Genomic DNA, 12,296 nt, shown 5'->3' with positions numbered 1-12,296 from the left:
CTAACCTGGAGGTCGGTGCAGAACAGTAGGACGTTAAACGGCATTTCATTTCCACTATTGAACATCGCTGTTTTGTGTTTTGGATTAGGCCTACCCAATATATTTTAAAGTTATTCCATTCTTCAGTTGCCAGTAACTTCTATTATGGCTGTAAATAGAAAAAGAAACATTTCAGTTCATTTACAGATAGGCCTATTGCATAAAATTTGATAGCCTACTCCACAAAGCCAGAAGGGGCCCAAATATAGGGTTCGAATCTCAGCTTGGGTCAAAACAAACCTTCAAGATTTCTTAGTAGGTGGAAATGCATCAGTCCTGGTTAAGTAATTGTCGCTCACAATGCCAGATAAGAATAGAATAAAAATGTTAAAAGTGTCACAAGTAATGCATCAAAGAAATGAAATGAAATGGGGTTTTAGGTCTTACTGTTCTGCTCCTACTGGGCTAATGAAGACGGGCATACGCCATTCAGTGTGCTATGAGGAAAATTTTGCCCGGACAGTGGCACTATGGCCTACTCGTATCGAATTCCAACTGCCAAGGGATCTTTTATGTGCACACCAATGTATACACAGGTCCTTGGTTTTCCATCCCATCCGAATGACTAGACAGCTGTCCTTGTCAGGCCCTCCATTCTGCACCACTGACAAGGGGAAACCACGTCGGAAAATCCTGATAAACTTTCTCGGCCATTGCAGGGATCAAACCCATGACTTCCAGGCTAGCGAGCCACATCTTACCCACTTGGCCACCCTGGTTTCATGCATCAAAGTGGTTAGGTTAATTGGGGATTTAATGTCCGCTTGAACCCGGAGTGATATCCAATGGCGTGCCACTATTGGTTTAAGTGGGGCATATCCAATCCAATCGGGTTGAGGGAGGTGGATGGCCAAATTGTTAGCGTGTGCGGGTTGTATTATACTATTCAAAAAAAGTAGGGGATATTTGATTTTTAAGTGTTATTAAAGTCACCTAATGAAACTGACGAAGAAACAAATGACAAAATGAAATGAAGTTCACATTCATCGATTTATTCCAAATGATCGTTAGACTAAGTAAGGCACAGACTGACCATTATAAGGGTAAAATGATACCCGGGGTCAAACAGCAAAGTTACCACAGCATCACAACCAAGTCAGTAACGGGTAAATCCTCCTCTGTTTGCCAAACAAGCATTGATCCTACGTGGCATACTCCTAATGAGACGTCTAAGGTCATTTTGGTCCAGATTGTCCCATTCCTGTTGCAACGCAGCAGCAAGTTCTTGGACATTGGCAGGACGTTGTTGACGTTGACGTAACCTCTGTCCAAGCATGTCCCAGACATGCTCGATGGGGGAGAGGTCGGGACTCAGTGCTGGCCAAGGTAATGTGGTGATGTTCTGTTGTTGGAGGTAACCTGTAACGATCCTGGCCCTGTGACATCTTGCGTTGTCATCCTGGAAGATGAAACGGCGGCCATGACGTCGTGCGAACGGCACAACATGGACTGCCAAGATGTTGTCCCGGTAGTACTGGCCTGTAACACGCCCTGCAACAACATGTAAAGCCGTTCTTCCAGCAACAGTGATGCCTCCCCACACCATAACAGAACCACCCCAAAATCGATCATGTCTGATGACGTTAACGTCTTGGAAGCACTCGTTTCGACGACGCCACACCCTCCTACGTCTGTCCAAAAAATCAACAGTGAACCTTGACTCATCTGAAAACATCACATTGCTCCAGCGTCGATTATCCCAGTGTTGACGATCCCTACACCAACGACGTCTTGCCTGAATGTGATGATCTCTCAAACAAGGGATCACGTGAGGACGTCGGGCGCGAAGGTGACCCCTATGCAGTCGATTCCGAATCGTCTGGCCACTCACTCTCACACCAGTGTCTGTTTGAAGACGAGCGCTGATCTGATTTGCTGTGATGACACGATTTCTCAAGGCCAAGGTACGGATAAATCGATCCTGGGCTTGAGTTGTCGCCCTTGGTCGACCTGAGCGTGGTCTGTCCTGTACAGATTGTGTATCACGGTATCTGGACCATAGCCTGCTTATGACAGACTGAGAAACATTCATCGTCCGCACCACAACCGCCTGTGTTGTGCCGATCTGTAGCATGCCAAGGGCACGTAACCTTTCATTTTGGGTAAGCCGACGCATATCAAAATTTGTTTTCTGGTCACTAAAACAATTAAACTGATGTTTCCACCCTGGAATTCAATGCCACAATGACTGTAACATTCAAAGTCAGAGTCGTGCAAATCTTGGGTTGGACCCCCATGATGATCCCAAGCATCACCTGCATTCCATGCGGTAGCTATTGGTGAGTTTGGGCGTCACATGTAACTGGAAATGTTTCTTCTGTTAGGTTCTATAGTGACTTTGTTCGTAGTCATTTGCATATTTTAGTATTATGCCCCCAAAATCAAATATCCCCTACTTTTTTTGAATAGTATATAAGGTTTGTCATTGCATTGAGTCAACTCATGTGGTTTCGATTCCCTGGTTGTACCTGACAAGGAGTAGGGTTGCCTGTCCAACCAAGAGGGTTTTTTCCAGGTCCCTCGCTTTTTCCACTGCTAAGCTAAAGACCCCTAGCCTACGCTCAAGCGAATTATTAAAATAAAATTGAATCATATATTAGTCCAGAAATGAACTAGTTTGTGTCAAGTGGATGTTAAACCCCATTTCTCTCGCTCTCTTTCCAATTCAATCGAAGAGTGACATTCAAAATATTCTGACAGTAGCCTACTACAGTTCCGTACTAGGCCTCAGTAACTTATCTTGAGTAAGCTTAGAACTAGAAGTTAGTAAAGTAGAACAGTCAGTGGAACTAGAGAGTTGCTAGAGATCTCATTTGTACGGGCACCAAACTTAATAAATGTGGTTTATTTATTTCTAATTTGAATAAAAAGTTTATTTCATTGGTTATTACATATAGGATATTTAAAATTTCTACTATCTTCCTTTCTCAGCATTAAACCCTGTGTTGGGTCAGCTAATCAACCTCAAACTCAAACCTTCGCACGCCACTGGTAATATGTGCTAGCAGACGAAGTGGTGAAAGAGAGACAACTCCACTGAAGAGTTTTAAGAAAAAATACCTTTAATGGAGTTACCTCCCTTCAAGTGCTGACTGTAAAAGATCATCATCATCATCCATCGCCGTTGCAACAGAATCATAGCCAAATGTTAAAATATAAAGAAATAGTCCCTCATCATGATATATTGTTCTGTTTAGATAAGATAAACATGAACTATGTTAAAAAAAAAAAATGGCTCGACTCGGTAGACTAAGGGAAATAACTCTAAAAGAAAACAAAATGGCAACCTCCATGAAAAACATTTCTCCGATGAAAAATTAGATAACATTAATTAGTTAATGTACATATCTATTTACTTTATGATTGAATCAATGTTCGAGATATACTACTGTTGTCTATATATTCAACCCATGTCTTTGTTTGCTTTGTGTCTGATAGCGAAAAAAAAATTTACAAGTTGATCTGCTCCGACTGGGCTAATGATGTCGCCTAATGAAGACGTGCATACACCATACATGATACAGTGTAGGCCTACTATGAGAGAAATTTTGCCCGGACAGCGGCGCTACGGCCTACTCTTACATCAACTTGCAACTGCCAATGTGTAGCCTACATGGGACCTCCCATCCAAACAGTAGCTGAGTAGGACGTTAAACCCCGCGCATTTTATTTCATTTTCATCTCATCCAAACGACTAGACAGCTGTCTTTGTCATGTCCTCCGTCATGCACCACTGACAAGGGGAAACCATGGCGTAAAATCCCGACCGATGACATCCAGGCTAGCGAGCCAGCATCTTACTCACTTAGCCACTGATGAATAGCCTACGTGTAACTACTGTTCTTGCACTATAGACTGTAGTAACTAGTATGGGAATTTGGGAAATGATTTAATATAAGATCTGCTCTTTCCCCTGCCTATCTACAAAATACTTTTTCAGATGTTGTGCTCAAAACACTAAGCTGAACATATATATATATATATATATATATATATATATATGTCAACTTTCTAACCTCTCATGGCAGACAAGATAGGCACACATTGATAGATGAAATTCTGAGATTATATATTGACATTAGTAGCCAGGCCTAGATATGTCAAGAGACACACCTCCCGGCTAATGTCACCATTGAAACAGTCGTGGTTACTGGCTGGGGTTTAGTCAACAGAATGACAGATTTGATGCAATATGTTTACTGATCTAGCACACTATACTAGTACTATTTGGTACAATGTGCACTCATCTATTTTTTTATTATATATTATTCAGATAAAAATGAGGATCTTCAGATATAACAAATTCCTGATTTCAACTTACCAGAAGTTGTCCGGTTACAGAAAATATACTACAACTGATCAGATATATGATGTGATTGTTGTGGGAGGGGGACATGCTGGAACAGAGGCGGCATGTGCATCAGCTCGGATGGGTGCCAGTACACTGTTAGTCACACACAAGAAAGATACTATTGGTTTGTATATAAAGTCATGCACACCACACAAGCAAAATACAAAATGTCTGATTTTTTGTCAAGCCTTTTTAATATCTACATGTATGTTGATGATTGGTGGCCAGGAGAGAAAGATATCATAAGGCACTGTGGGTTTTTTCCCAAACTGTCCATATTTCTTTGGTTATTTTTACAAAGATGCATCACTGAAATGCCTTCCACTGTATATTGTTCAAAACCTAAATTATTTTCTTTTCCAAACATTTATCCCTAATCTTTCTGTGACTTATTTATCCAATGTGTATGCTACCTCAAGGTTTTTCTCTAGGTCCTCCAGTTTCCTGCACAGCTAAACACCCTTGCGCTCAAGCAAATTATTGAAATAAAATTGAATCTTGTTAGTCCTGAAATGACCTAGTTTGTGTCGATTGGACATTTCTTTCTCTCTCTTGTTTTGCTCACAATTTTCAAAATACAAGTCATAAATTTTCTAAGCTAATCTTTAGAAAAAGGTGGATAGGTAAGCTTTCAATTGATGTATATTGTTAGGTGATTAGAAACAAATCTTTGTGAACTATTCAAGATTCGGAAATCTTGCCAGCTCTCAAAAGGGTGATCTAAATTAGACCCAGGTACATTAAAAAAGACTATGGAAAGAGTCGGGCATTGCAGACTAATACTGTAAGAAGGAATCTCGGCTGTGCAGACAACAGAATCATGTCTAGTTTTTTAGACATGCAAAAAATCTAAACATTTTGTACCCGTTAGAATTCAAGAAAAAATAGACCGAAATGCTTCTCTTTCTCCTGGCAAAATCTCCAGCCTTAGGACTATAAAACAGCTATCATTTTTTCGTGTGTGAAAATTCATTAATATCCTTTAGAATCATCCAAAAGCATCTGGTTTGTACTGAAGTCCAGCATCTAACTTACAATGGTTTAATTTCCTGAGCAGTGTTAAAAAATAAGCGGCTCTATTAACTATGAAAGGTGATTATTTATTATTAGCTGTACTGTCCAGTTCAAGTACCAAGTTTTAGAACATATGACAAAGTTTAGATTCTCTGTACATCATATAAATGTGTAGATTTTTTAAATACTGAACCAGACCAGTAGAATATTTTTAGTGCTGATAAAATGACAGAGACGTGAAAATGTACAAACTGTCTAATAACTAGTTGGAAACATCCAAAAAAAGCTGCAATGCATGTAACTGAGGTAAGAAATACATTATTGAACAATTCCACAGGTATTTTGGAGCATAAACACACAAGGAACCATAGATTGGATTATACATAAGTTATCTGGATACAACAACTACAAGAGATCATAATATGAGATATGAAGTTTTCATTTTTTAAAAAAACCCAATATCTAGTTAATGTAAAACTATTCCAGAAACAATGGCAGAGAAATCTGCCTCTTGTTATCATCCAATCAAGTTGTATTTCTAACTAGTTTTTTGAAACACAATACATAACATGTCAGTTCTTCTCTTTGATTAAGACAGTTGATTAAATGTATTAAAAGATGGTGAAAATATTGTTCGTTTGCTGTATGGTCAAACAGATGATAAAAAGATTCCACATGCAGCGATTACTTTGTAGCTATTTTGGATAGCCTTGTTTGTCACACAATTATTTTTTCTGCAATATTCTGCTATGCACTGGTTAATATTGAACGTAATAAATTTTTCCCGTTGTGACGTAAAGTAGCTTCAAATGACATTATTTTCCTTTATGTAAACATATTTAGAGCTCTGGTTAATCCTAATTGATTTTGTTACGCTGTAATGTATTGATTGTTGATCTGACTGTTGACCAGTCATATTTTGGGACATGTATTTGAGTGGGATTAGGTCTAATCAAACGAAACACTGCGAGGAGTATGATGTGACTACTACTCGTGACTTTCTATAATAACTGCAATTTCTAATGTGCATCAAATCTGTTAATTCAGTTAATTTTCATATTTTCTAGTATCATTGGTTAACTTCAGTAATGGTCAGCTGTGGATTTGGTTCAATCATCCATGGTAAAGCTGGTCTTCAGTAATGGAAGGAGATTGTAAAACAGTGTTATAAATCTGAATGTTTCTGTATTGTCAAAGCAAGTTAAATAAAAGAAATCACGTCATAAAAAGTTTTCCAAGACCAGTGGTGTATGCAAGTGGCAGGATTACTTTTTTGCTTTTAACAGTTTTATGGGCTGACTTTTTTAGAGCTTCTGATACGCATTTTTTATTCGTTTCATCATGTTTCTTTTTGTTTTTGTTTTTGTTTTACTGTTGTCAATTCTTAGTATTTACTATTTTAGTTTTTGCTTTTTCCTGAAATTCATTTATTATTAGTTATTGTTATTGTATGTTTTTCTGTTTAACCATTTCAGAATTTATTACTTGATTGATAGTTAAGTTTTAATTTATTTTTAGTAATTTTTACTTAAATTTGTTAAGTTTTATTTACTTTTATTTTAGTTTTTCATTTATTATTAATTAGGCCTATTGTTTGTTATTTATAACTCTTTTAGTTTTTCTGGTTCAACATTTAAAGAATTTAGCCTTGGTTGTTCCTTAATTATAACTAACTTGTTTTTGTTTATTTATTTGCTAGTTTGGCCCTTTAATTTTCTACAAGCAACATTCTACCGACCTTGTCATAAGTCCGACAACTATAATCAGAATCTTCATATTTCTGTGGAATGTATATACATGTCTACATACGTTGATTACTTTAATAAATATCATATATTGACTTTGTTTTGGTTTTATTTGTTGCTAGTTGCCAAAAACTGAAATCAGTTTGTGGTCCTTATCATGTTGACAATATATACAGAGGTTATGATTGATCGGATGTTGTGTGGCCGAATGGTCTAATGCATGTATTTTAGATCATGTGTCATCGAGTCAAGTGGCATGGTTTGGATTCCCAGCATGTATGTGACAAGATGGTCATCTGTGCAACCTCATAGGGTTTTTACAGGTCCTCCGCTTTTCTCCAACTGCTAAAAAACCCATGCACGCAAGCAAATTATTAAAATAAAATTTGACCCATATGTTAGTCCCAAAATGACCTAATTTCTGTTGAGTGGATGTTAAACCCCATTTCTCTCTATTATTGATTGTTGACGAAAATGTTATTTTCTAGTAGCGATTGCTCTGATATTCATTACTTCGGGAAATAATAACAGTAGTGACAGATACGTTGTGAGCAAAAAAAAAAATCCAACATGACAGATATATAGACATCTGTGTCGCAGGATTTGCACCGAAAAATAATCCCCTGATGTACCGTCATATTGACACTAAAAAATTATCCCAAGACGTGCCAGACATGCAATCATCTGTCATTGTATTGGTTACTTCAATATTCCTGCTGTATCTCAACACGATCCAACAGGACAGTTCAGCTAATGATTAATCTCCTTTCATAATTAACCTGCTCTGAAAATAAAACACTTGTAAATTGGATGTTTGTTATCAAAATGAATTGGACCCAAAGAACAAACCCGATGCTTTTGGGCAGATCCAGAGGGGTTTTTTTTTGGGGGGGGGGAGGCTTGGGCACTGGGGGGAGGCTTGGGCCTCCTGTTTTCATTCCACTGCTATAAAAACCTCTACGCAAAAGTGAATGATTGAAATAAAATTGAACCATGTGTTATTCCCAAAATGACCTGATTTGTGTTAAGTGGATGTTAAACCACATTTCACTCCCTCTTTCTAATTCCACCTTCAATTTAAGGTCATTCATCTGTTTCTCTTTTCTCCTTTTTATAGGTGAGATGTCTTGTAACCCATCATTTGGAGGAATAGGAAAAGGTCATTTGATTAAAGAGATTGATGCTTTAGATGGTGTATGTGGTAGAATTTGTGGTGAGTTGGATTTTGATATTGAACTTTTAAGTTGTTACAGTATTTTCATATGCAGGATTTTGGATGGCCGATTGTAGGTCTGTTACTATTTGGATCCTGTAGTTGTTGGTAGGAGTACAGCCTGACCTTGGGTCTTTTTCTCTGGTTTCCTTCCAATATTATTAAAGAACTCCTGCAATAGAGATATTAGTGTCAAAATGAACTAATTCTGTTGAAATGACATTACACTTCTATTTCTCTGAGGGGGTTGGGTGGCCAAATGGTTTAAAACATGCATATTTGATCACAAGGTCTGTCATTGAGTCATGGGGGCATGGTTTTGAATCCTAGCTTGTAAATGGAGTAGGGTCACCTGTCCAACATTGTGGTTTTTCTCTGGGTCCTCTGATTTCCTCACACAGTAAAGACCCCTACATGCCAGCAAATTATTGAAATAGAATTGAACTATATATTAGTCCCCAAATAACCTAGTTTGTATCAAAAGTGGGCATTAAACCTTTTATTAATTCATATCTCTTTGAATATCAGATCCAGTTCTGTTTAATTTGATTTTATGGTTTATTACCTGGATTCAAGTAATACCTGCACTAATTATCTAATAATGCATTAGATTTTCTCTTCCCTTCATTTAGACAGTTGGTATGTAACTGGAACCAGTCATTCATAATCACAATTTCAAATTGATGAAGCTCACAGTAGCCACAGAGTTGTTCTAGATCGAGTCAAACTCGTTCACTTGAACATGAAAAAGATTGAAACTAACGAATTATTTCTTATACATATTAGATTTATCTGGTGTTCAGTTTAAAATACTTAATAGAAAAAAAGGACCAGCAGTATGGGTAAATATGATTATTTTATTCATATCAAAAAAAAATCATTGAGATCTCTGTATCAAAATGTTTTTTTTATTTCGTTATGTTATAATTGAAATGGTTGGAATTCTGATCCATATTCTGACTAGATATCAAAATCTGCTTACCACTCCCACGCATAACTTTTATTGCAAGTTTAATGAAGAAAGAAAGGAAAGAGTTCAGGAAATCTATAGTGTTAGATGAAATTAGTGAACAGATTATGGAACTGCTTTATTATTTCATTTGATTATTGAGTTTGTAATAGAATTTTTGGGGAGTAGGCCTAATTAAAAATACATTTATTTGTACATTAAGTTAATTGCATTTGTATCTAGATTTGTATTTTTTACTAGGGTCCAAGAGCTCAGATTGACAGAAAGTTATATAAAAGTCATTTACAAAAAGAAGTATTTAATACTAAAAATCTGACGATACTAGCTTCACCTGTTGAAGATCTGATATTATGTGAAGTCACTGTTCCAGATAATAATGTAATGAAACATACTTGTCATGGTATCATTTTAGGTAAATATTATAATGAATGCATCTGCCTGGCTAACGGTTAACCATCATTTTTGTTTTCTGGAATTTTTTCAAATCCAGCGATGAGCAACCAAGTGAAAATTCAGTTTCACAGAATTCAATGTAAACTCTTTGCCCCCCCCCTCCCTTTCTTTAAAAATATTGTTGATCATAGTAAAAAAGGGATATTTAAATTTTTTTTACACTTCTGACACAAGTCCTGTCCATTCAAAACTCTGGCCAATTTCTTGATTCCCTGTGATATAGATTTTCCTCCTGAGTGACACAGGTTGGATTTGGTATCCAGTCAAAACTAGGGAGCGATAGTTATCTCTTAATCGAATGTTGACACGGTTTTGGGAACATTGAGGGGTTTAAAGTTTAAATGTACTAAACCAAAAATTTACGCAGGCTTCAATGTTTATGGTAAACGGACAGTAAGTAATGACAAATACATTCTGGAAATGAGCCCTCCCTCAATCAAGTTACAAACATGGCTTTTGAAAATTGTTTTTTTTATATCTTGGAGTATTTCCTCATGAATACAATGTTTTGAGAGGGATTTATAGCAAATTTTTTGATAGATTAATTAGTTTGAATATGTTTTCAGTTCAAATGTATCATCCTAACCACCGACTGTTCCATAGTGCATGGAATGGCATTTGTAGCAGTCTAATTATCAAATCTTTCAGACGGAGGATCCCAAGCCCTGCCGTTGATGCACTTTTCACATCGAGGGCGCTCACGCACGGACGTCTCCAATGCTTACATCTACTTGGGCCATAATTATTGTTCCCCCTGGGCTTGATTGTTCACACCAAGTCCTGACTCTGGCCTGGTTAAGGACGACTATCCACAAAGCGATTCTTGTTGGCACAAAATTTTACACCTGTCGAGTATCATGGCATCTACATACGATATTCTATGGCAGTGAATAGATATTAGTATAGGATCAAACTTGTTTTGTTAAAACCGATAAAAAAAAAAACATATATGATTTGTCGATTTTGTGGTAAACTTCGACCTACTTTAAAACGATTTGAATCTAGTGGTTGTTAAATGTTTAATTCCACGATTTGTCAACGTGTTAACCCTTATTATAAACCATTAAAACATTTGAAAAAAGAAACAAAATACTGTTAGAATTTAATAGAAAAATATTGTAAAAATTAAACATGTATAAGATATAGTGCTGATAAACATAAATTGATTTTATAAAAGTTAGTTCAAATCAAACACAGTAGGACGTTAAACCCCATTTTATTTCATTTCATTTAAAATCAAACACATATTTTACAGAAAATGGAGAAAGAGTTGAAGGGAAAACAGTTGTTTTAACAACAGGAACATTTCTAAGAGGAACAATTAATATAGGATTAAAAAGTCGTCCTGCTGGAAGGATGGGAGATGAGGCAGCTATTGGATTAGCCAAAAGTTTAGAAATGGCTGGCTTTAATCTCGGGAGATTAAAAACTGGTTGGTGTATTTTATTTTGACGATAAAAATTACATAAGATTTTATTGAATCAAGACACCACTTATGAGCATTATACCTATTTTTAAAACTACGAAAATGGTACGAAATAGCAAAAATCTTTTGTAGTTAATGTAAATGATATGTTAAATTTGTTCCATCAGAGAACCAGACAAATATAAATATATAAGTTTTGAATCAACAACTCCAAGTTGAAGGTTGAGTTGAGCTTTAGCTAGAGCGTTTTGATTACATTTATAAAATGTATTATTTGGCATTTAAAGGTACGCCTCCTCGACTTGAAAAACATTCAATAGATTTTAGTAAAACTACTGCGATGTCTGGTGATGATGTACCTGTTCCATTTTCTTTTATGAATGAATCTGTGTGTGTAAAGGTAAGTGTGTACTGGTTATATTAAAATACAATTTAAATAAAACTGTATGATATTTTCTTTCTGTGTTTTCGGTTGGTCTCTCCATGAACATCTATATGGTTAAGAAAAACATATACTGGGCCTGTAATGACAGCATGATATCAATTGTCTCCATATTCAAAGCCTTTCAAATGATTTTGGTTGTTAGCAGGTTTTGATTGGTAGGGTAAACTGAGGTAAACCAATAACAATATGCGCATTATAACTGAATGCTTCCTGAAGTGGAGTAAACATTCAAATGTTGGTATGGTTTGAATTAAGCTGTTTAAAATGAACAAATTCGGCAATACTATATACTGGAAAACACCGGAAACACCGGAAAACAACCGGAAAACACCATTTTATACTGAATACCGGAAAACACCGGAAAAACAAAAAATTCGAATTTTTCTGAAAAATTGGTTTTACAAAAAAACATTCCGTAGAAAATAATTTTACAGAGAAAAATACTGGAAAAAAATTTAGAATTTTTTTTCTCCAAAATTTTGGAGAAGAAATTGTTTAAAAAAATCTGAAAATTCCGATTTTTTTTTCTCCAAAATTTGTTTGACGAAAAAAATTTTCTGTCACAAAAAAAAAAATTCGAATTGGTTTTACAAAAAAACATTCCGTAGAAAATAATTTTACAGAGAAAAATACTGGAAAA

The 12,296-nt window shown here is 36.1% G+C and overlaps 1 protein-coding gene across 1 annotated transcript in view; it reads left to right on the top strand.

Moving 5' to 3' along the window:
• Positions 1 to 3,221: 3,221 nt before the first annotated feature.
• LOC126825115 (protein MTO1 homolog, mitochondrial) overlaps positions 3,222 to 12,296 on the top strand; it is a 54,169-nt gene continuing 45,094 nt past the window's right edge. Inside the window, exons 1-7 of the mRNA XM_050554605.2 lie at positions 3,222 to 3,379; positions 4,313 to 4,514; positions 8,267 to 8,362; positions 9,149 to 9,204; positions 9,573 to 9,744; positions 11,041 to 11,217; positions 11,499 to 11,611. Of these exons, the coding sequence (XP_050410562.1) occupies positions 4,319 to 4,514; positions 8,267 to 8,362; positions 9,149 to 9,204; positions 9,573 to 9,744; positions 11,041 to 11,217; positions 11,499 to 11,611 (810 nt within the window). The 5' untranslated portion in view covers positions 3,222 to 3,379; positions 4,313 to 4,318. The remainder of the gene's footprint in view (positions 3,380 to 4,312; positions 4,515 to 8,266; positions 8,363 to 9,148; positions 9,205 to 9,572; positions 9,745 to 11,040; positions 11,218 to 11,498; positions 11,612 to 12,296) is intronic.

The sequence above is a fragment of the Patella vulgata genome, chromosome 6, assembly GCF_932274485.2.
Source record: "Patella vulgata chromosome 6, xgPatVulg1.2, whole genome shotgun sequence".
In the NCBI taxonomy this organism is placed as follows: domain Eukaryota; kingdom Metazoa; phylum Mollusca; class Gastropoda; family Patellidae; genus Patella; species Patella vulgata.
This window is presented reverse-complemented; position numbering and strand designations above follow the sequence as displayed.